Here is a 23,736-nt window from a genome sequence, read left to right on the forward strand (position 1 = left end):
AATCCTTCATGTGAATTTTTAGTTGTTGCATCAGGAGGAGGTTTGATACCCAGTTTAAACCAAATATTATTTTAATTATTTTTAAAAATAATTTCATTATATTTTATGTTTAATAATAGAGGTATTGTCTTTTTTTAAAATGTATTTTTATAAATGTTTTTCTTGTTATCATTCATATGTCTTGAAGTTAGGATACCACAGCTCAAACTTCCGACAATGTCTGTATTTACCATACAAGAATTTTCTATTTAATATTTCCAGTCTAGGGATGTTTATTGTAGGCCATATATTTGGCCTTCAAAAGAGGAAGTCTAAATAGAATGGAATAAAAAATTCAAGCTACTTGTTGCTAGTATATGTTTTTTTTTTATTTTTTAACTTTTTTTTTTTTACAAAATTGTGAAAGAAAAGAAACATTTTTTTATATGGCGAATAGGGAGACAGTTTGATTGTCAAGCCCTGATGGATGAAGTATTGTCTTGTTGAGGATGCTCAGATGTTTTCATGTCCAGATGTTTTCATGTCCAGACAATTACATGACTCGTTCTACTTTCCCTTTCTGCCCTCATCTTTTTTTTGGAGGGTTTTATAATTTTATTTCAGGCACTGACTGGCTAATAGTCTTGGCCACTGGACAACTGGATCAGAAGAGTGCGTTTGGTGTGTCCGAGGTTATACTCATGTCTTCTGTCTTTCCTACTGAGATTAGGAAGGCAAAAGTGATGCCATTTTGACATATTCAAGGGAGCCTCGGTGTGATTCAGACACTACATATATGGTCAGCTTGTTTGATGTAGACTAATTATAAACAGACTTAATCTCAATCATTGTCTGGTTTGCTAAGTGCCTTAGGTACTCTTTCTTTGTCTAGAACTGTTCCTTACCCTTAGCAACAGATGCCATTAACGATTACTTTGATGATTGATAATATTATAACATTCGCTTTGACTATAAGTATCCAAATAACAACCAAAGAGCTCTTGAGTTTCAGAATAGAAAAAGATAAATGTTCTGCAGCAACACTCCACTTTAGATTAACAACCACACACACACATACGCAATGTCGATTGACATTTCATATGAGGTCATCAGCGCCTGTTAAATTCCGTGTTACATCGTCTGTTATATCTCCTGTTACATCGCCCGTTACATCGTCAGCTACGTCACCTGCTACATTGCCAGTTACATCGCCCGTTACATCGCCAGCTACGTCACCTGCTACATTGTCAGTTACATTGCCCGTTACATCGCCAGCTACGTCACCTGCTACATTGTCAGTTACATCGCCCGTTACATCGCCAGCTACGTCACCTGCTACATTGTCAGTTACATTGCCCGTTACATCGCCAGCTACGTCACCTGCTACTTTGTCAGTTACATTGCCCGTTACATCGCCAGCTACGTCACCTGCTACATTGTCAGTTACATTGCCCGTTACATCGTCAGCTACGTCACCTGCTACATTGCCAGTTACATCGCCAGCTACGTCACCTGCTACATTGTCAGTTACATTGCCCGTTACATCGTCAGCTACGTCACCTGCTACATTGCCAGTTACATCGCCAGCTACGTCACCTGCTACATTGCCAGTTACATTGCCCGTTACATCGCCAGCTACGTCGCCTGTTACATTGCCAGTTACATCGCCCATTACATCGCCAGCTACGTCGCCTGTTACATTGCCAGTTACATTGCCCGTTACATCGCCAGCTACGTCACCTGATACATTGCCAGTTACATCGCCAGCTACGTCACCTGCTACATTGCCAGTTACATTGCCCGTTACATCGCCAGCTACGTCACCTGTTACATTGCCAGTTACATCGCCAGCTACGTCACCTGCTACATTGCCAGTTACATTGCCCGTTACATCGCCAGCTACGTCGCCTGTTACATTGCCAGTTACATCGCCCGTTACATCGCCAGCTACGTCACCTGCTACATTGCCAGTTACATCGCCCGTTACATCGCCAGCTACGTCACCTGCTACATTGCCAGTTACATCGCCAGCTACGTCACCTGCTACATTGCCAGTTACATCGCCCGTTACATCGCCAGCTACGTCGCCTGTTACATTGCCAGTTACATCGCCCGTTACATCGCCAGCTACGTCACCTGCTACATTGCCAGTTACATCGCCCGTTTTATCGCCAGCTACGTCACCTGCTACATTGCCAGTTACATCGCCAGCTACGTCACCTGCTACATTGCCAGTTTCATTGCCCGTTACATCGCCAGCTACGTCGCCTGTTACATTGCCAGTTACATCGCCCATTACATCGCCAGCTACGTCGCCTGTTACATTGTCAGTTACATTGCCCGTTACATCGCCAGCTACGTCGCCTGTTACATTGCCAGTTACATCGCCCGTTACATCGCCAGCTACGTCGCCTGTTACATTGCCAGTTACATCGCCCGTTACATCGCCAGCTACGTCGCCTGTTACATTGCCAGTTACATCGCCCGTTACATCGCCAGCTACGTCGCCTGTTACATTGCCAGTTACATCGCCCGTTACATCGCCAGCTACGTCGCCTGTTACATTGCCAGTTACATCGCCAGCTACGTCGCCTGTTACATTGCCAGTTACATCGCCCGTTACATCGCCAGCTACGTCGCCTGTTACATTGCCCGTTACATCGCCAGGTACGTCGCCTGTTACATTGCCAGTTACATTGCCCGTTACTTCGCCAGCTACGTCGCCTGTTATATTGCCAGTTACATCGCCCGTTACATCGCCAGCTACGTCGCCTGTTACATTGCCTGTTACATCGCCCGTTACATCACCAGCTACGTCGCCTGTTACATTGCCAGTTACATCGACTGTTACATCGCTTTGAACTACGTTTTTTTGTGCATCATTTTGTGACCGGCAGGCAGGCTATTCCAGCTCAAGCTTGTGTCAGTTGCCGCTATTCCAGCTCAAGCTTGTGTCAGTTGCGGCTATTCCAGCTCAAGATTGTGTCGCGGCTATTCCAGCTCAAGCTTGTGTCAGTTGCGGCTATTCCAGCTCAAGCTTGTGTCAGTTGCGGCTATTCCAGCTCAAGCTTGTGTCAGTTGCGGCTATTCCAGCTCAAGCTTGTGTCAGTTGCGGCTATTCCAGCTCAAGCTTGTGTCAGTTGCGGCTATTCCAGCTCAAGCTTGTGTCAGTTGCCGCTATTCCAGCTCAAGCTTGTGTCAGTTGCGGCTATTCCAGCTCAAGCTTGTGTCAGTTGCGGCTATTCCAGCTCAAGCTTGTGTCAGTTGCGGCTATTCCAGCTCAAGCTTGTGTCAGTTGCGGCTATTCCAGCTCAAGCTTGTGTCGGACTATTCCAGCTCAAGCTTGTGTCAGTTGCCGCTATTCCAGCTCAAGCTTGTATCAGTTGCGGGTATTCCAGCTCAAGCTTGTGTCGCGGCTATTCCAGCTCAAGCTTGTGTCGCGGCTATTCCAGCTCAAGCTTGTTTCGCGGCTATTCCAGCTCAAGCTTGTGTCGCGGCTATTCCAGCTCAAGCTTGTGTCGCGGCTATTCCAGCTCAAGCTTGTGTCGCGGCTATTCCAGCTCAAGCTTGTGTCGCGGCTATTCCAGCTCAAGCTTGTGTCAGTTGCGGCTATTCCAGCTCAAGCTTGTGTCAGTTGCGGCTATTCCAGCTCAAGCTTGTGTCAGTTGCGGCTATTCCAGCTCAAGCTTGTGTCAGTTGCGGCTATTCCAGCTCAAGATTGTGTCGCGGCTATTCCAGCTCAAGCTTGTGTCAGTTGCGGCTATTCCAGTTCAAGCTTGTGTCGCGGCTATTCCAGCTCAAGCTTGTGTCGCGGCTATTCCAGCTCAAGCTTGTGTCGCGGCTATTCCAGATCAAGCTTGTGTCAGTTGCACGTTTCCCTTCTCTTTGTGCTTTCTTGTCGTCTGCAATTATCGTGCCAGATTTCACAGCGCGGCGCCATGATGCTCTATCGTGTGATTCCGTCTCCAAGTTGAGGATTTTTCAGAGGCACTTTGAAGTTGTACCTGAAACGTTTTCTTTGGCCACCCGCTTTCCTTAGCTGTTCTAAAGGAACATTTTTAGAGATGCTGTCCATTCTGCAGGATGTGACCTGCCCTTGTCATTGTGATGACGCTATTTACTAAATGGAGGCGCGGTGGTTGAGTGGTAAAGCGCTCGACAGCGTGGTCCAGGGTTCCTGGTGAATCCTGGTGAAGACTGGGATTTTTTATTTCGGGATATTTACTGAATAGTAGGGTCTTTCTAGTATGAAAAGTTTACAAAGGTCATGGCATCAGCATTAGATGAAAGTCTTTGACCTCCGAGAGCAACCTTTAGTTTCGTAATCACGATTCGTAGACCGACTATACAAACAGGTTAGAGCTGGTTGGAGAGGTGGGACGTATTGATGAGTGAAGTCTATAATTCTAATCTAAGATTATGCAACGCATTGTTAAAATTAATTTGAAAAAAAAACATCAACAACAACAAAACCTACGCTTTTCATTGTTAGGTCTGAAACGTTTCCAGATCATTGTTGTCAATGCACCAGAGAATGCTGACAATGTCCTTCAAAACTGCAGTCTTTATCAATAGGCCCGAACAAGACACTGGCCCCAAAACATCCTTTAGAAAGAAAACTATACTTAGAGCCTTCTGATTTGGAAACCACTGTGCAGTTCATCTCATGTATGGTCATCTGAACGCTGAATCATAATAATAAGAACGAGGAAGGGGAGGAGGATGGTTTTTAATGTTTCTAGCTGACCACTATAAGTGTTTATGCTTTATCAATGTATAACCGGTCAATATAATTCATTTGTTGGTTAGTTAAGACACAACTGCAAATAGTCTTGTTATATGAAGTAATCTCCAGGCATATTTCCTTTTATTTTTTAACTGATCATTGTGGGCACTTCTTGACTTCTATGGATAATTAGGGTATAAGGTAATTATACTTTGATCATATCTCGCACGATACTAATTTTGTCCGTTTCCTGTATTGCAGGCGCATGCGCACTAATCTCCCTAACATGCAGAGCTAAGAAGTAATAGGAATCGCACGCACGCACGCACATTGGTTCCAATCAATAATTTGGTTGCCAATGTAGCATGCAGTGACCTCACAGCAGACAAACATGACTTAATTTCATTGACAGGGATTCACGCCGGCAGGGAGGACTGCAAGGAACTGTCTTCCCAGTACGATCAATACATGGAGGGACTTAAAAGAGATGCGCAGCCAATATTGCCAGTGACGCAAGGGTGATTAAATTTACAGTGGCGCCCTCTGTCGCACTAGATATAACCTCCCCCCTTTCCTTTCCCATCCTGGTCGATCCCCCCCCCCACTACCTCTTTTTTCCCCCTTCAATATTCTACATAAGAGCGTTGTCCACTTGGTGACCTTCCATTACTGTCCACAAGTTTGTAAATAGGCCTCGCGCTGAGTGGGAAAGAGTTAGATAGGACAATGATGAACTGTGATTGGAAGTTTGAACTATGGGCGGATAAACGAAGGTCCTTGTTAAAAGAAATCGACATTTTGTCCGGTATGGATTAACTAGGCGAGACGCTGAGCTAACTAAGCGAAGAGTTTTATAGACGTCGTGAAATATATGTAGATATAGTCCCTACACGTAACCGTTAAAAAGTGGTTTCACTGAATGCTCTCTATTGAATTATTGAAAAAGCCACGAAAAGCCTCAAAAGTAAATAATTAAAATCTTCAACTTCATTAAAAGATCAGGTCCGAACTTTAGAATCTAGCGGCACTGTTTAAAGTGACGCTATTGAGAGGACCACGTTTTTGTGGAACCGTTGCAACTAGTGGGTTCAAAACGCCAGGACCCTCAGCGTGAAGGCACTGTGCGATCGTACACTTTGCACTAACCTATAAATCCTAGTTAGTTTAAAGATGCAAGGCAAAGAAAAAAGTGCTGAAATAACGTCTTGATAATCAGAGCAAAATTTACAGACGGAACACAATGACTCGGGTAATTCTCTTTTTAAAATACAGACTTTCTTCAGAAACCAATCATTTTGTCAAACTAATAGCACAGATAAGCAGAAAATTAACTAGGTCTAGCATTGTGTAGATTCTTCTATTTTGAAGTAACGTCTGTATTATATAAGAAAAGAAGATAAGATAATGTTATACATGTTGCGATTTCTGAAGCAGACTACAGTTTCGCCACCTGTTTTATGAACATTGAGCGATTTAACAATCGGGCACAACTTGATTTGACTTCACTTTATCCTTGTGACTCCCAGTGAACCATAGGGCCGCAACGGTACTTCGCTATCGGACTCTGTTTTGTGCAATTCCCCTCAGTTGGGTCCATCAGGTAATGACAACTTTAACTGACCCCCGACGTACAACGGCCTTGACGTGTAAAGTTATGCAGGTCTCAACTGGGTTTACGTAGTCAGGTGAAACACTGCAATCATCCATAACCATCGGAGTCGAAGACGTTGCCATTCTTATTATTATTAATATAGATTATATAGTGCGGGAGTTAACCCTCGCAACATAAATATTGAATACGAAACTAATAGTATCAGATTTGGTAATGAATAATTGTGTCACACTCAATGCCAATACTTAGGACAGCTCCTGTCTATAAATAGAAACATTTGGTTTTTCAGAGACTATCTTCATCTCTCCTTTTCTCTCTCTCTCTCTCTTGTTTTCAACGTTAGATTCTTGAGACGATCCACTTTCTCAAATCACGACATGTGGCCCACAAAGTGATTGCAACACTTGTAGTGAAATGAACTACACCCTCGTCAATAACGTATCTGATTTCAGTGGAGAGTGACGCACACGAGTGGACTAAACAAAGTCATGAGTGACACAGGGGCCGCGGTATCAGTTGTGTTTCAAGATGCTTTAACTCGCCGTCTACCACGTGGCTAATCTAACACTTCCTGTCACCCGAGAAGACCTTCTGCAAATAGTGCCAGATTTTTCTGACATGATATTCATGTATTTTAAAAAAATCGAATCTCATAATGAATTTCTTTTTAAAGCTCACAATAAAATGTCATTATGACACTTCGTATTGAGATTTAAACAAGCAAAGTAAAAAGAAAATACTTTAAAAAAAAACAAAAAAAAAACAAGCGTACATATGGGAGATAACCGCACAATTACTGCAGTAGCTCTTAATACTACACGATTTATCTCCCTTTTCTATATAAAGTAAATTTATTAATTTGTCTTTGTCAGCATGAGTTGCGCGAAATGATGCAGGTCGCAACTGGGTCAGCATATTTATGTGAAACACTGCACTCATCCAATCGAAGACATTGTCATTTTCATTTAGTAATTGTTCTATTTTTGGATCGATTCACATGTTGTCATCGAAAATCAACTTGATCTGAGAATGTGAAGTGGAAGAAATAACGTGTCAATACTTGTACCAGAACAACAGAGTGACTTGTGTTAGGTTTTGTAAAAACAAAAGCAATACATATATATATATAAATTATATACATGTGAATGTTTATTGTCTGGTTGCTATTAATAGAAATATTAGTTGTTTACATGTCACTGACATCACTGCATCCTCTACAAACTATATTTGAGGTTCTTGATAAATACTTTCCTCAAAATTTATGAACTTTCAACAATAAATCATAACAATAATGAAGCACGATTTCTAAGAAGATTATACAAGTGGACAAAGTGGTGTCCTATTGCTGCAGCAATGTCCTGACCACGGAGATTACAAGAGAAATAAAAGCTTGAAGGACGAGAGAAGAGAAACTGAAGTCAAAGGTGGGTACAGATGGTATGCAGTGCGAAACCTCCCCACTTACAGTGGAAGGGAAGGATATACACTAGACATCAAATATAACCCGGAAATAATGACTTGAAATCTCCAACTTTGTGTTTTTATGCAAATTTTGCCACGATTTTATGTTTGCTGGATATTTAAATATTTAATACTTTTAAGAAATTTTCTTAAATATCACATCTTTTTATTTGTTTAAAATTGATTTTGTATGCTGCATATTTCATGACCACTGGTCCCATGGTGGACGTTTGGGGGAAGGAGTACATGAGAGAAAGTTCTCATCCTGCCTTTAGGCTCTCAGCAAACACAAACAGCTCAAGTCAAGATTCAAACTCCGGCCCCCTTAATAGGTGACTAAGCGCATTGCGCAACTCAGCCACACATTCCGCTAAAATTGCCTTTTAACCGATTCTCTTTCGCATTCATATCCGTTCAATCCCTTTTATTTTTGAGGTTAGAAAGTCTGAGGTGTGGGGGTGAGGGGGGGGGCAGTAATCCCCTTCCATTTTTTTTTTTCGTTTGTTTTAATTTCAAACTTCAAATATCGGCTGTTAACCTGACTAGTAGAAATGACCATAAAGTATTTTGGTATATCTACAGTTAGAGACAGTCTATGAAAACCTGACTAGTAGAAATGACCATAAAGTATTTTGGTATATCTACAGTTAGAGACAGTCTATGAAAACCTGACTAGTAGAAATGAACATAAAGTTTTTTGGTATATCTACAGTTAGAGACAGTTTATGTTAACCTGACTAGTAGAAATGAACATAAAGTATTTTGGTATATCTACAGTTAGAGACAGTCTATGTTAACCTGACTAGTAGAAATGACCATAAAGTATTTTGGTATATCTACAGTTAGAGACAGTCTATGAAAACCTGACTAGTAGAAATGAACATAAAGTATTTTGGTATATCTACAGTTAGAGACAGTCTATGAAAACCTGACTAGTAGAAATGACCATAAAGTATTTTGGTATATCTACAGTTAGAGACAGTCTATGAAAACCTGACTAGTAGAAATGAACATAAAGTATTTTGGTATATCTACAGTTAGAGACAGTCTATGTTAACCTGACTAGTAGAAATGACCATAAAGTATTTTGGTATATCTACAGTTAGAGACAGTCTATGAAAACCTGACTAGTAGAAATGAACATAAAGTATTTTGGTATATCTACAGTTAGAGACAGTCTATGTTAACCTGACTAGTAGAAATGAACATAAAGTATTTTGGTATATCTACAATTAGAGACAGTCTATGTTTACCTGACTAGTAGAAATGACCATAAAGTATTTTGGTATATCTACAGTTAGAGACAGTCTATGAAAACCTGACTAGTAGAAATGAACATAAAGTATTTTGGTATATCTACAGTTAGAGACAGTCTATGAAAACTAGTCTCTACTAGTACAAACTAGTACAATGCTGTATTAATTTTTTAAAAAATTCTTTCTTATTCTGTTTCTGTGTAAATCCTCGGGGTTTGGACTCATCAGATCTCGGGCCTGCACATTTCCTTGTTGTTAGTTAACCCATTTCACCGAAGAGCTGACGGCTTCAGCAAGAGTTAAGCCCTTTGCTAGAGTGCATCGAACCTAACCGGCAAGCCCAGTGATAGTGCCATTCAGTGACTGGTCAAGCAGGCAGCGTGATAGCAGCTGAAGCAGCACTGTGTAGATACCTAACTCTTCAACCGGAGAGACAAAAAATGGCTTCTGTCTACACAATTTTTCTTTTTGTAATCGAACGGGTCACGTGAGAATTCTGTCAGCCTTAAACCAACTCAATCGCAAAATGTTACTGGAGAGATAGATCTCAATTTTCTAAATTAATTATTTGGCAACACAAAATATATTGAAAGAATTCTATAGTATATAAAAGAAGAGGCAGACAGAGAAAGCGATAGGAAGACTACTTCAAAGAAAAGATAATTGTTAAGGCGAAGACACAGAGGCGTCTCAGATCATGTGTGGTGCCCCAACGGTCCAATAGACTAAGTGATAGATAGTCCAGGCTGACAAGTAAATGTTGAAGTCCAGGCTGACAAGTGAATGTTAAAGTCCAGGCTGACAAGTGAATGTTAAAGTCCAGGCTGACAAGTGAATGTTAAAGTCCAGGCTGACAAGTGAATGTTAAAGTCCAGGCTGACAAGTGAATGTTAAAGTCCAGGCTGACAAGTGAATGTTAAAGTCCAGGCTGACAAGTGAATGTTAAAGTCCAGGCTGACAAATGAATGTTAAAGTCCAGGCTGACAAATGAATGTTAAATTCCTGGGTGACAAGTGAATGTTAAAGGTAAACTATCAGAAAAACTAAACAGTGACTTTTTCCTTGATGTAAGGGCGCGTAACAAAATAAATTTATAGAATTAAAATCTCCAAAGACTAGACATAGATTTTCCAGCGCCAATTTATTTTAAGGGTTTACAATTAGCGGTAAGTCATTAAATTAGAAGCTTCATGTTAACTTTACTTTTGTGAATTTATGATTGAAATTGAAATCTTGTTTTAGATAATGGTGTAAATGTATGAATAATGAAAATTAACTCAACCAACACAGTATCTTATATTTTGGATGGTTCTCCCTTGGGGAAAATAGAAACCTTCACCTTCATACCATCAATCAAAAGAAATAATTGTCCGAAATGTCAGCTTGATCCGAGATTTGTGTAGGAGAAATAACGTGTACAAACTTTTAACAAACAGATTAAGTGATTTGATGAAAGTGATTTGATACAAATGATTTGGTACAAGTGATTTGATGTAAGTAATTTGATACAAGTGATTTGATACAAGTGATTTGGTACAAGTGATTTGATATAAGCTTTGGAAAAAAAAAAAAGAAAAAAAAAAAGCCTTCTTATTAACCATTTAAAAATCATTTAATTTCTTTATGGTCCACAAGACAGGAAAAAGTTGGGTAGCCATTAACAAACAAAGCAAGAAATCGTGTGTTTTCACGGAGGCCATATAATATGTTCAGACACGAGATGCGGGAGAATATGCAGGTCGAAAAAATGGGATTGTGTAATCATATGAACCACTGCACTCAACGTTAATCTTTGGAATCTTTGGAATCGAAGACATTACCATTATTATTATTATGTTAGAAATGAACGAGTAGTCATTCTCTTGCGCTGCCAGGGTCGAGTTTCGCTAAAGAGAAACAAAATTCATCGTAGTCCCTTTAACAGTTTCCACTGAGGAATTTTCTGGTGATGTGGCAGGTCTGCAGCAGTACCGCCCTCTGACAGGCAACGAAGATGTTCCTAGGAATGTTAAGGGCCTTGAAGGTGTCTGTGAGGTCAGTTGTTATTATCCCCTCGGTTGATATAAAAATAGGGTATATTGTTATTTTGGACAATTTCCATAGACGCTTAATCTCCAAGCCTAGGTTCCCATACTTTCTTTGTTTTTCTATCTCAGTTTTTCTTAAATTATGAGACAGTGGTACGGCGATATCGATAATGGTAGCGGTTTTTTCTTTTTTATCGATGAACAGCAGATCCGGGCGATTGAAATCTACCGTTTTGTCGGTCAGAATAGGCCTATCCCAGTACAGCAGATGTTCAGTAGACTCGAGAACCTCTTGTGGAGAGTATTTATAATAAGGAGGAGTGTCCTTACCGATCAAATTGTTTATTTATTTATTATTATTATTATTATTATTATTATTACTATTATAATATGTTCAATGAGGAAAACATTTAAAGGACAGATGATATATGATGAGGCAGCCATGACCAATTGTGTGCTTACGTTGCACAATTATTTCCTTCGCTGGCACAGTTCTCCCTCCTTTGGAGAATACTGTTCCACCTCCATGGTGTTTGGCTGGAGCTTTTACATTTTAATAACAGCATCGACTACCAAAGCAACTAAAGATGTATTTCGCAAAGCGACTTGTTCAACAATAAGAGACTCTCTGTTATGAGCTGCACGGCGTCCTCCTGTTGTCGTCCTTGCGGAGTTCTTTAAAGTAAACGAAAAGTTCCCATTTCAGACCCTGCGGTCTATAGGAGGGATGAGGTTAAGGTCAGAAACAGAAAAAAAAAAAAAAAAATCTAGAATATAAAATAGATTTTAACGAGGAAAAAAAAGCATTATCAATGTTTTTCTTCACGTTACTTCCAGCATTTCATTGCTTGGCCGCCTCTATAAGTTTTAAAACTAGATCTATAGGAACGCCTCTGTATGCTTGAAAACTATATGACGGCCTCTCTTTAAATCATTCCCACTTACAGCCATACTATTCATATACTTCTATTCAGATACTCTACCAATGCGTATGAATAAAAGAGAGAAAAAAAACATGAATGGGGAGAGAGAGAATAGACAGGAGAGGATATAAAAAAAAGACCATCTTACTTTGGACATATTGACCAGAGCATGTCCAGCCTGTCCACACAAGTGAACTCTAGCATGCCAAGCGCGTAGTCTCAGCTGTCCCTTCACGACATCCAACCAAACGTGTTCAACATACTAGCCGTCAAGACTCGAGCTCCCCCCCCCCCCCCCGGACTGACAGTGTCCCCGTCCTCTTCCCCTTTCCTCAGTGACCACTTCACTTCCTCCTCCGTTAACTTTCCCTCTCACCTCTTTCCTAACTCCCTCACCCTAATTTCCGCTGACCCCATCCACCCTCCCACGCCCCCTACACACACTTACACGGTCTCGCTTGGTGTTGCTCATGTAGTGGCCGAGAACTTTGACGAAAAGTTGTTTGACTTTTTTTTAGGGGGGGGGGGTTCATGTTTGTAAAGAAGGGAGAAAGAAGTTACTGAGGCAGACCCGGAAATTTGATGGTTTGTATGAACCGAGTCAGGCGCCCGCAATCACAGGAGTGTCAGGCGGGATGTCAGTCTTGGAGAGTACTCTGGCTCGATGGTGATGGTAATAGCAGTTTTTTTAGGGGCAGGGTGGGGAAGTGAGTAGAGACACAGAGTCACGGGGAAGTGAGAGAGACAAGAGAATGAGAGAGAATGAGAGAGACAAGAGAATGAAAGAGACTGAAAAATCAAGTGAGACAAAGAGAGAGAGACAGACAGTCATAGACCAAGAGATAGAAAGATAATGAGACAGAAAGAGAAGAGAGAGAGAGAGAGAAAGAAGTAAAGAAAGACAGAGAGAAAAAGAGAGAGAGAGAGAGAGAAGGAGAGAGACAATTTGTGCATTGCACCAAAGAAAATATTGTAACTTTAAAAAACCAAAGTGTACATTCTAGTGATGGGAACTAAACTAATTTTTTTTAGTTAAACTAAAACTAAGTTTGAACTAAAAAAAAGTAATTAAACTTTTAGTTAATCACAAATTGAAAAAAATAGTTAAACTAAACTAAGAAACTTAAGTTAAACTTTTACTAACTATTTTGACCTTTTTTAAGGACGAAACAGCCAAACATGAAAAATATAAAGCACAACCAATCTCTGTTGCAAAATGTAATAAACATTTATTTGTGCACATGAAAAAATATTTAGATCTAAATGTCTTTATGGGATAGATGTAGATCTTAATAGAATCACTAAAACGATAGTATATCGATACTATTTTAGAAAGAAATTAGAAGTAATTGTCCAAGTTCTAATATAAGTTACCTTTAGAAGTAATGATAAAACTGCATGTTGACTCTCTAACTCTAGATTCTAGAATATTCTGGATCTAATATCTTTTACAAACGAAATGATCAGAAATATAATCTGGATCTAGAATTAGATCTAGCTACTAGATCTAGATCAAATAATTAATATTTTAATCTAAAAATAATCTAAGAAACTACTACTACTACTAGATCTAAAATCTAGATAGAGTCTAGTAGATATCTTAGTAACTCTAGATCTAGTCCTAGAGATTTTAGATTATTATAATTATGATTATAACTAGATCTAGATATGGGTATTTAGATCTATATTTATACTCTAGTACTACTACTACTAGTAGATAATACTAGATCTAGATCTAATAGATCACTAGCGGATCCAGAACTTTGGAGTGGGGGGGGCGATTTTTTTCCAAACCCTAACCCTAACGCCCAGTAAACCCTAACCCTACTCATAAACGTGCACACACACACACACGCGCGCACACACACACACACACACACATATATATATATATATATATATATAAATATGAGAATAAAAAAAGCAGCATTTCTCAAATTTTGTGGAAAAATAAAACAACTGGGGCAGCGCTATAAGGTTCTCTGGTGAAGTTCGCCCCGACGCCATAAGCGTTTTCTTGCTTTTTTCACTTCAGAAACGCATTCTCCTGACAAGTACAGCTCATTATTCATCAATGGAGTTCGGGGCGAAGCCCCGACCCCATAAGCGTTTTCTTGCTTTTTTGACTGCAGATACGCATTCTCCTGACAAGTACAGCTCATTCTTCACAATGTAGTTCGGGGCGAAGCCCCGACGCCAAAAGCGTTTTCTTGCATTCTTCTCTGCAGAAACGCATTCTCCTGACATCTACAACTCATTACCCATAAATGAAGTTCGGGGCGAAACCCCGACGCCAAAAGTGTTTTCTTGCATTCTTCACTGCAGAAACGCATTCTCCTGACCTGAAGCTCATTATTCATACTATTAATAAACGACCTTTCGAATAATGTTGTACTTGAAAAATATTCTAATTTGAATTTATAGGCCCATAATACATTGCAAATAAAACCGATTTGTTCCTTGAAAAGATAGGATACCCCACGTATTTAGATTTATGCTTTGAGGATCGCCGCCGAAAAAAAACTTATTCGATAAATAGTATTCAAGAAAACTTTAGTATAAATTGTGAGTTATAGTCCCAAATTTATTTAGCTAGAAAAATATCAGATTGAGTAAAGGTTGGGAAAAGGTGACTATGAAAATGTTATTTGAGTTTAGAACTCATCTCAATCATGACTCTTACACTGAAAAATTTCGTTTGAATTCTAACTTTTCCAATGCAAAGTCTTTCTTAAAATACTTATGATAACTTCATGTGAAATTACAAAAACTCTGTCTGGAAATGGGAATGGCGGTAGAGTGCAAACGATTAATCCTCGCTCCTTTACTAATTTCTGCTAAAGATTGCATTTGGCATTTAAGAATAGGTATGGGGCGACTCGATATAAGAATTTAATTTATAGTATATATAAATTATATTAGTGACAGATTTTTTTAATTTTGTAATTTCTTAACTATAATACAAAAAGAAAAAGTATTGATTTGTCCGATGGGGGAAATGCGATTGCATGTATCGCCCCTCCCACCTGGTACAACCCTTTTTCATTTAAATTTACTAATGATACAATTTGAGATTAGAGTGTGGTACGACATATTTACAATGGGTCACATATCAATACGTAGTTTATATTATATAGATATTCAACTAATTTTATTCACGAACTATGATTCTCCACAAAAATAGGACCGCCCCCCCCAGCACTCAGAGGACTAGAGTGGGGAGGGCAGTACATGCAATCGCCCCCCCCTCACCCCAACGAATCGGCCAAAATACCAAAAAGGGGGCGACATAATATAAAATTTATATATTAATTCAACTAATTTTGTTCACAAACTATGATTTCTCCATAAAAACGGACCGCCCCCCCCCAAAGGGTTTAGGTGGGAAGGGCAGAAGAGGTATTCGCCCCCCCCCCCCCACCAATCGGCAAACAGGGAACGGCATAATATAAAGATCGGTTAAAATATCAATAACAAGTTACAAGGATATAGATATTTAATTGATTTGTTAGCAGGTTGTGATTTCTACCAATAAATTGGACCGCCCCCCCCACTCGAAAGTGCAGGGGGGGGGCGGGATTGATACCATCGCCCCCTCCCGACCCCACCAAATCGGCCAACATACTAGAGGGGGTGGGTGAAATAATCTAAAAATAGGTTGAAATATAAAAAAATTAGTATATATTTTTAACATAAGTAATAAATTCCTATACAAATTGTGTGAATCCTATACTAAAGTTCGTCCGCCCCCCCCCTTTGGGAGGGGGGTCGGCAGAGTGGGGGGGGGGCGATCGCCCCTACCGCCCCCCCCCCTGGATCCGCCAGTGTAATAGATATGGATAGTAGAAATAAGTATAATTATAATAGAAGTAGATGTAGATCTAGTCTAGATTTGGTTAATTTAGTATTAGATCTAGTATAGTGATGACTATTATTAGTATTATAATTATAGTCATTATACATCTATCAATTCTATCATCTGATGCGTCTTAGGTTTTATTATCTAACAGGCCTAATAAGTAATCTAGATATATCTAGATCTAATCTAGACTCTAATTCTAGAATAGTAGAATCTGTAAACTAATAGATCTAGAATCTAGATTTAGTCTAATAAAGTAAAGTAATTTAGATTTTAATTAATAGATCTAGATCTATATTATTAATTAAATATAGACTATTATGACTATAGATCTAATAGTAGTAATAGACTAATAGCCTACTAATAGACTAGACTGTCTAGACGTCACTAGACTCTAACTCTGGATCTATCTAGTAAAAAGTTTTAAAATAAAAAGAGTCGACATTTCTTTTAGATCCTATAGATCCTATCCTGCAGCTATACAGGAGCAAACTGGTGTTTAAAAAAACAGCAAAATGTAGATCTATAGAAGCAAGGAATTATCAGGATTTATCAAGCAGCGAAGCTTGCTAGAAATATAATGAACACGTTTATTTTTCTCGCTTTCAAATATCTTGAATTGGCGGGAATAGCGACCATTATAGGGTAAAGGTCAAAAGGCTTTCTAGTGACCTGTGCACCCTCTAGTTTATTCTCCTCTCTATTATTCAGTATATATATTCTCCAAATTACATAGATCTAAATCTTTAATGGTATGTATGTTAAAAATGTTTGTAAAATTTGTAATTAAACTTTTTAGTTTGTAACTAAAAAAAATAATTAAACTAGGATTTTAACTAAACTTTTTTTTTTAAATTAAACTTTGGCCTTAACTAATTTTTTTTAGTTAAACTAAAAGTTAGCAACTTTTTAGTTAACTTTTGCCCATCACTAGTAGGCCTACATTCACACTAGACTCGCTCATAATTTACATGTGACAAAGTTTATATCAGATTGTTTCTATTTAATGATTTGATTGCCAGGGGAACAAAAGAGTGTCTGTGTCTGTTTGTCTTTGTTACCAGTGTCTTGTATCTCTTTTTGTAATAGTAAAATCACAAAATCCTGACCCAAAGGGTAATTTTTAATGTCTAAAATCTTTTTAGCTTTTTTATGTCTCAAACAGCTGCCCAAATGGGGTTTGTTTTTTGCCAATGACTTTACCAGCAGCATTTAGGATTCTATATAGTTTATTTTTATTTTTAATGCTCAGATTGCCATACCAGGCAGTGATATTAAAACTTAAAATATTGCAGATGTGAGCGTGATAAAACATAGCCAATGCCTTTTTACTAATATTAAACGAGGACAGTTTTCTCAGTAATCGTAATCTTTGCTGCCCTTTTTTGCTGATATAATCAGTATTTACAGTAAAATTTAGTTTATTTTCCAGGATAGTACCAAGGTATTTAAAGGTTTGCACTATTTTAATTGTCTCTCCAGCTACAGAAACAATATCATTTTCCTTTTTTTTTCCCCACGAAAAATCGATTTCTTTGGGTTTTTTTTAACATTTAATAATAAAAATTTATCTTTACAGTATTTTTCAATGTGTTCTATTTCTCTGAAATACTCATTTGCGTCTGAGCTCTCTGAGAGCAGGGCAAGAAGAGCCGCATCATCAGCGAATTTTGTGAAGGAACAAAAAGGACTATTGAATTGAAAATCATTGGTGTACAAAATGAACCACAATGGCGATGTCACAGCCCCCCCCCCCCCGAGGCGCCACTGTGTTAACTATGCGTGCATTAGATATTACATTGTTTCCCCTAACCTTCTGAGGTCTCTGGGTCAAAAATTCATTATTCCATTGTATTACATATGAACTAATCTTTAACGCTTTCATTTTTTCAATAAGTAAATGAAGCTGTATGGTATTAAAAGCTGATGAGAAATCAATAAAGAACAATCTTACATAAGTGTTAGGTATGTCCAGATGTTTTTAGACACAATTTAAAATATTTAGGATGGCATCGTCTACACCTTTACCCTTTTGGTAAGCAAATTGTAAAGTGTCCAACTTACTACAAAGATCATTCAGAAGAAACATTTTAACCAGTTTTTCTAAACATTTAGACACAATGGAAGTAAGTGAAGCAGGTCTAAAGACATTCATTTCCTTTTGTTTTGGAACTTTTGGCACAGGTACAATTATAGATGACTTCCACTCAGGTGGTATCTCATGGTTTAGTAATGAAGTGGAAACAATCTCTAGGAAAGATTCAGCTAGTTGTTCGGCACATTCTTTTAAGATTCGCCTTTTTATTCCACCAGGCTCAGCAGCTCTCATTGGGTTGACGTTTTTGAAAATGTTGCAGACTTGCTCTTTAGTAATCGCTAAATAAAATGTGGTGATTAGTGATTGTGTAAGATGAAGACCGAAGGTCAAGACCTAAGAATTTGACCAGCTCAAGAAATGCATTCTAACCATCCAACTTTTAGTCTCGTACTGGTTGGAACTAGACCAATAAACGAGAACAGTTCATTCCAATGCAAACATCTTTAACTTTGTGAAAAACATCATCAAATACTTTACAAACTTATATGAATTTTATCTAAGCGGTAAAAATGAATAATAAAGTACAGATAAATTTATCAATAGTTTAATCAATAATTTTATCATTTCTGAAATGGTCCTAATAAAGAGACTTTAAAAATGACTACTTCTCAAGTTCATATTTGAAGTTCAAATCACAGGATCTCTAGGAAGACCCTAAGTCTAATAAGCCTCAACATTTCATTCGAATGGATACCTGGCATCAGTTGAAGACAAACAAAAGCGGTTTGTTGTTGTGCTGGCCACATGACTTCCTAGTTGACATTTAATGCACCTCTGTTGTGCATCTGATTGAATGGAAACCACCCTCTGCTTAGACTAATCATAGTGCAGTTCCCTTGTGAAAGACTATCCTATTTCTCCTTTCATAAATCAATCAATCAATCAATCTTTGCAATTTATCCCAACTTTCAGTATTGGTTAGGTGAACTTTTAGTATTGGTTAGGTGAACTTTTAGTATTGGTTAAATGAACTTTTAGTATTGATAAGGGGAACTTTCATTATTGGTTAGGTGAACTTTCAGTATTGGTTAGGTGAACTTTAAGTATTGGTTAGGTGAACTTTAATTATTGGTTAGGTGAACTTTAAGTATTGGTTAGGTGAACTTTCAGTATTGGTTAGGTGAACTTTCAGTATTGGTTAGGTGAACTTTTAGTATTGGTTAGGTGAACTTTTAGTATTGGTTAGGTGAAGTTTTAGTATTGGTTAGGTGAACTTTTAGAATTGGTTAGGTGAACTTTTAGTATTGATAAGGGGAACTTTCATTATTGGTTAGGTGAACTTTCAGTATTGGTTAGGTGAACTTTAAGTATTGGTTAGGTGAACTTTAATTATTGGTTAGGTGAACTTTAAGTATTGGTTAGGTGAACTTTCAGTATTGGTTAGGTGAACTTTCAGTATTGGTTAGGTGAACTTTTAGTATTGGTTAGGTGAACTTTTAGTATTGGTTAGGTGAAGTTTTAGTATTGGTTAGGTGAACTTTTAGTATTGGTTAGGTGAACTTTTAGTATTGGTTAGGTGAACTTTTAATATTGGTTAGGTGAACTTTTAGTATTGGTTAGGTGAACTTTTAGTATTGGTTAGGTGAACTTTTAGTATTGGTTAGGTGAACTTTTAGTATTGGTTAGGTGAACTTTTAGTATTGGTTAGGTGAACTTTAAGTATTGGTTAGGTGAACTTTAATTATTGGTTAGGTGAACTTTAAGTATTGGTTAGGTGAACTTTCAGTATTGGTTAGGTGAACTTTCAGTATTGGTTAGGTGAACTTTTAGTATTGGTTAGGTGAACTTTTAGTATTGGTTAGGTGAAGTTTTAGTATTGGTTAGGTGAACTTTTAGTATTGGTTAGGTGAACTTTTAGTATTGGTTAGGTGAACTTTTAATATTGGTTAGGTGAACTTTTAGTATTGGTTAGGTGAACTTTTAGTATTGGTTAGGTGAACTTTTAGTATTGGTTAGGTGAACTTTTAGTATTGGTTAGGTGAACTTTTAGTATTGGTTAGGTGAACTTTTAGAACTAGTACAGCAAGTACAAAGCTCTGCTACTAGGCACAGACTCATTTTAAATCTTCTCTCATTATACATCAGTATATCTCAGTATATTGTATTATACATCAGTTTATCTCAGTATATTGTATTATACATCAGTATATCTCAGTATATTGTATTATACATCAGTGTATCTCAGTATATTGTATTATACATCAGTATATCTCAGTATATTGTATTATACATCAGTATATCTCAGTATATTGTATTATACATCAGTGTATCTCAGTATATTGTATTATACATCAGTATATCTCAGTATATTGTATTATACATCAGGATATCTCAGTATATTGTATTATACATCAGTATATCTCAGTATATTGTATTATACATCAGTATATCTCATTATATTCCAGTGCATCACTATCAATTAAAGAAAAGTATGGTTGAAATAGTTCAGGTTCATTTATCGCGGACTCGCTCTTTAGCTATTTCAAAAAAAAATTATCACTTTTTTACGCTGCAAGGCCCAAGAGGGGAAAAGGGGAAAAGCCGCTATTAGATTGTATTGTATTTCTGTCCGTCCCGTTTAGATCTCAAAGAAATAGAAAAGATATTGAAAAATGGATATTATGATATTTTAGATCTTTCAAAGTTCAGGTACAATGGCTACTTAAAAAAAAATAATTATGCAAGCACCATAAGCAGTGATAACACAAACTCTTTTTGTATCCTGTTATGCTGTATTTGATATAAAGTATTTTTACACATGGCTACAAAGTATTTTAAAAGCTATTAGAGATTTGGTGAAATTCGCATCCATAATTTAAAAAAAATAGATTTATAGTTATATTCAACGGTGAATGGACCTCATTCGCCAACCGTAAACAAACAACAGTTAGCCACGTGGTGCTCTATCTCTTCTATATAATTTACAATCTTATGTTTAATTCATGATGGTTGTCACGTGACAGTTTTTTCGTTGTTTTATCAATAAGATCACGTGACTAAATGTTGTTTGTTTACGATTGGTGAATGAGGTCCATTAGTCGTTTCAAATTCACTTGTAGAGGGTAGACCCGTAACGAGTCATCATTGATTTACGGATGGACGATCATCGTGGAAGATTTCTGCGTACCACTTCATCGCCAAATCTGGGTGAATTCAGTTTTCAAATTTTGTGTCTAGCTTTTAGTCGGAATGTTTTTCTATACAAATCTAACTTCTTGATTATATAACATATAACAACAAACATATTATTTTGTGAAAGACGTTTTGTTTACACCCAAAACCAAACTTCTTTTTACAAAGCTTATATCAACTCACTCTGTTTGTCTTCTGTCAGGTAAAAAGTTTGTACACGCTATTTCTCCCACACCCAATCTCAGGTCAGGCTGAAATTTTGCACCTTTATTTCTTGTGCCTGACAAAAAAAAGAATTAATTAAAAAAATTCTAAACAATTAGTTAATTAACCATTGGTAATTTATTATTTTGTTTGTTATCTCGAGCAAGGGAAAGAAATTGTGCTTGAATGATGTAGTGTCTTATACGTTGAACTAGCAACCTTTATACTTTGTAGGTCGTAACTTTAAAGTTTAAAGCTAACAATAGATAACTATAAAACCTTTTATTTTCATAAGAGATTCTCTAGCATAGTGGTTTGTGGATCGGCTTGCGGAGGCTGAGTTCTTTCACCTTTTTTTTGGATCCATTTAAAAGCGATCCCCCAGAAACATATTTCTTTCTTCACCTACCAATATCTAACTGGTCCAGACAAGTTATAGGATCATAGAAAGCTAATAACATGGAATTGCGCTAAACAAAAACAACTGGTAAAATTATTTGTAATTGCAAAATTTATTATTGTTAGTCTAGATCTATTAAAAATTTGATTACATGACTAATCCAAACTAATTGATACAACTACGTGTAATATAAGCTTTGGTTTTTATTTAAAGTCTTTTAAAAATGTGTTTCTTGTTTCTTCACAGCACAATGATTTCAGCGTTTTAATTCCAAGTCAAGTCTTCAATGTCTATAACACTTTAGCTTTGAGCAATGTTTTGAATGTTAAAAGCAATTTCGCTTTAAGTCAAGTCTTGAATGTCTATTCCAATTTAACTTTGAGTGTGAATAAACTTAAACCCTTTTGGTGAGACAGATTAACCTGGGTGTCCAGACTTTGGTTCTTTATGTTTGCTAGATGCTGGCAAAAGTGACAAGTCACACCAATTCCAGCGACGTCACTTCTATTCGGTGTGACATGAACAAACAATTTGTTGAAGAAAACAACAAAGCTACGACTGGGCCAAACAGAAAACTTGGCTCCAGACACACACACAGCGGCGCCTGAGACCCCCCGAACTCTACCCCCCCCCCCCCGATACACACAAATACGTCACGGATCTGAACGAGAATGTTTGCCTCCCTTACATCTGAGATGAGTGACGGGAATACGGAGGGAGGAAGGAGATGGAAATGAAGTCAGAGAAAGAGTTGGAGAGAGAGAGAGAGAGCGAGAAAGATATACTACAACGTCTCGCAGAGGGAGGGGGAGATCGCATATAATATCCGGTCTAATTTGAAAGCTAAGTGGTCATCGAAGCTGACCCGGTCACTGTGCGCGGACAGAATCGATCAGTTCAGGGATCGTGAGAAACCTACACCCTCTATCTCAAGTCACACACACACACACACTAATACACACACACACGCATATCACTATGACTCCTACACTTCTATTCCTCCCCCCCGCCCTCCACTATTCATGGTGATAACGTTGAATCGTCTAATTCAGCAGGAGACATTTCTAACACCAAACTGAGACATCAATAGGTGCAGCAAAGACATCAACATTGGGCTACTGGTACTAGATCAAGTAGGCTGGCGTTGTCGAGAGTTAATTAAAGTCAATCCATCTTATTAGCACTGAAAGAGACGACCTCCCATTTCCCCAATATCTCAGCCGCCGCCTCCTCCCCAACATTTCTACCCCCCTCCCGCCCCCGCCCGTCTCCTCTTAACGTTTCAACATCTTGCAGACCTTTCAGATTTTTCTCCTCTTCCAGTCCAAGTGACTTGGTGCTGAGCACAAGTATGGCAGTAATACCGGTGTAGAAGGACTTCATCATTTTCCTCTAAATCACAGTTTCCCAAACTGTGTTCCGCGGAACCCTAGTGTTCCGCGAGGCCTGAATAGGGGTTCCATAAAATTGCTGAAAATAAATATCTAGTAGGCCACAACATGAGTTATTCTCTCTAAAAAAATAAGCAAAGTGTTCCTCTAAATACTCAGAAAGTGTGAAGTGTTCCGTAAAGCAAAAGGTTTGGGAACCACTGCTCTTGATATAAGTTCCACTTCTTGTAATGTATATTCAAGGCGAAGATACGCTAGAAGGGACCCGAAGGAAGTGGAGGTAGTCTCCAACATCTTTGATCGTTATACTCTGGGTTCTAAATACTTAAATAATGAAGACATCATCATTACTTAGGGGCTTAACCAAGTCTTCATAGTTCATACACGACTTCTTCGTTTTGACTTAATAATATTATTTACTTTCACTTGATCTCTATACCCCAATCTCAGACTATTTGATCTATTTTTCAGTCTCTCTCTCTCTCGATCTCAGTATTTCTTTCTCTCTCTCTCTCTCTCTCTCTCCTACCTCCTACTTTCCAGCCTTTGATTCCTCAATCCCAGCTACCCAGTACTTAAGTAAATGAAGTGAAAATATACGGGAGTAAATTTGGCAGCAGAAGCGGCCATTGGAGTCTGGATAATGGAACCTTGACTTTTTTCCATGT

General features: G+C 38.1%; 1 protein-coding gene across 1 annotated transcript; it reads right to left on the minus strand.

Moving 5' to 3' along the window:
* Positions 1–1,075: 1,075 nt before the first annotated feature.
* LOC129922420 (circumsporozoite protein-like) lies at positions 1,076–23,063 on the minus strand. The gene is made up of 2 exons (XM_056008410.1): positions 22,976–23,063; positions 1,076–2,799 (listed from the first exon to the last, which is right to left on the minus strand). The coding sequence occupies exons 1-2, from the start codon at positions 23,061–23,063 to the stop codon at positions 1,076–1,078; spliced, it is 1,812 nt and encodes a 603-aa protein (XP_055864385.1).
* Positions 23,064–23,736: the final 673 nt, after the last annotated feature.

This window comes from Biomphalaria glabrata, chromosome 13 (assembly GCF_947242115.1).
Source record: "Biomphalaria glabrata chromosome 13, xgBioGlab47.1, whole genome shotgun sequence".
In the NCBI taxonomy this organism is placed as follows: Eukaryota; Metazoa; Mollusca; class Gastropoda; family Planorbidae; genus Biomphalaria; species Biomphalaria glabrata.

Coding starts and splice junctions, on each gene's coding strand:
- LOC129922420 (XM_056008410.1), bottom strand. CDS start 23,063: ATGATGAAGTCCTTCTACACCGGTATTACTGCCATACTTGTGCTCAGC. Junction 2,800..22,975: donor AGAGGAGAAAAATCTGAAAG/GTCTGCAAGATG, acceptor GCAATGTAACAG/GCGACGTAGCTGGTGATGTA.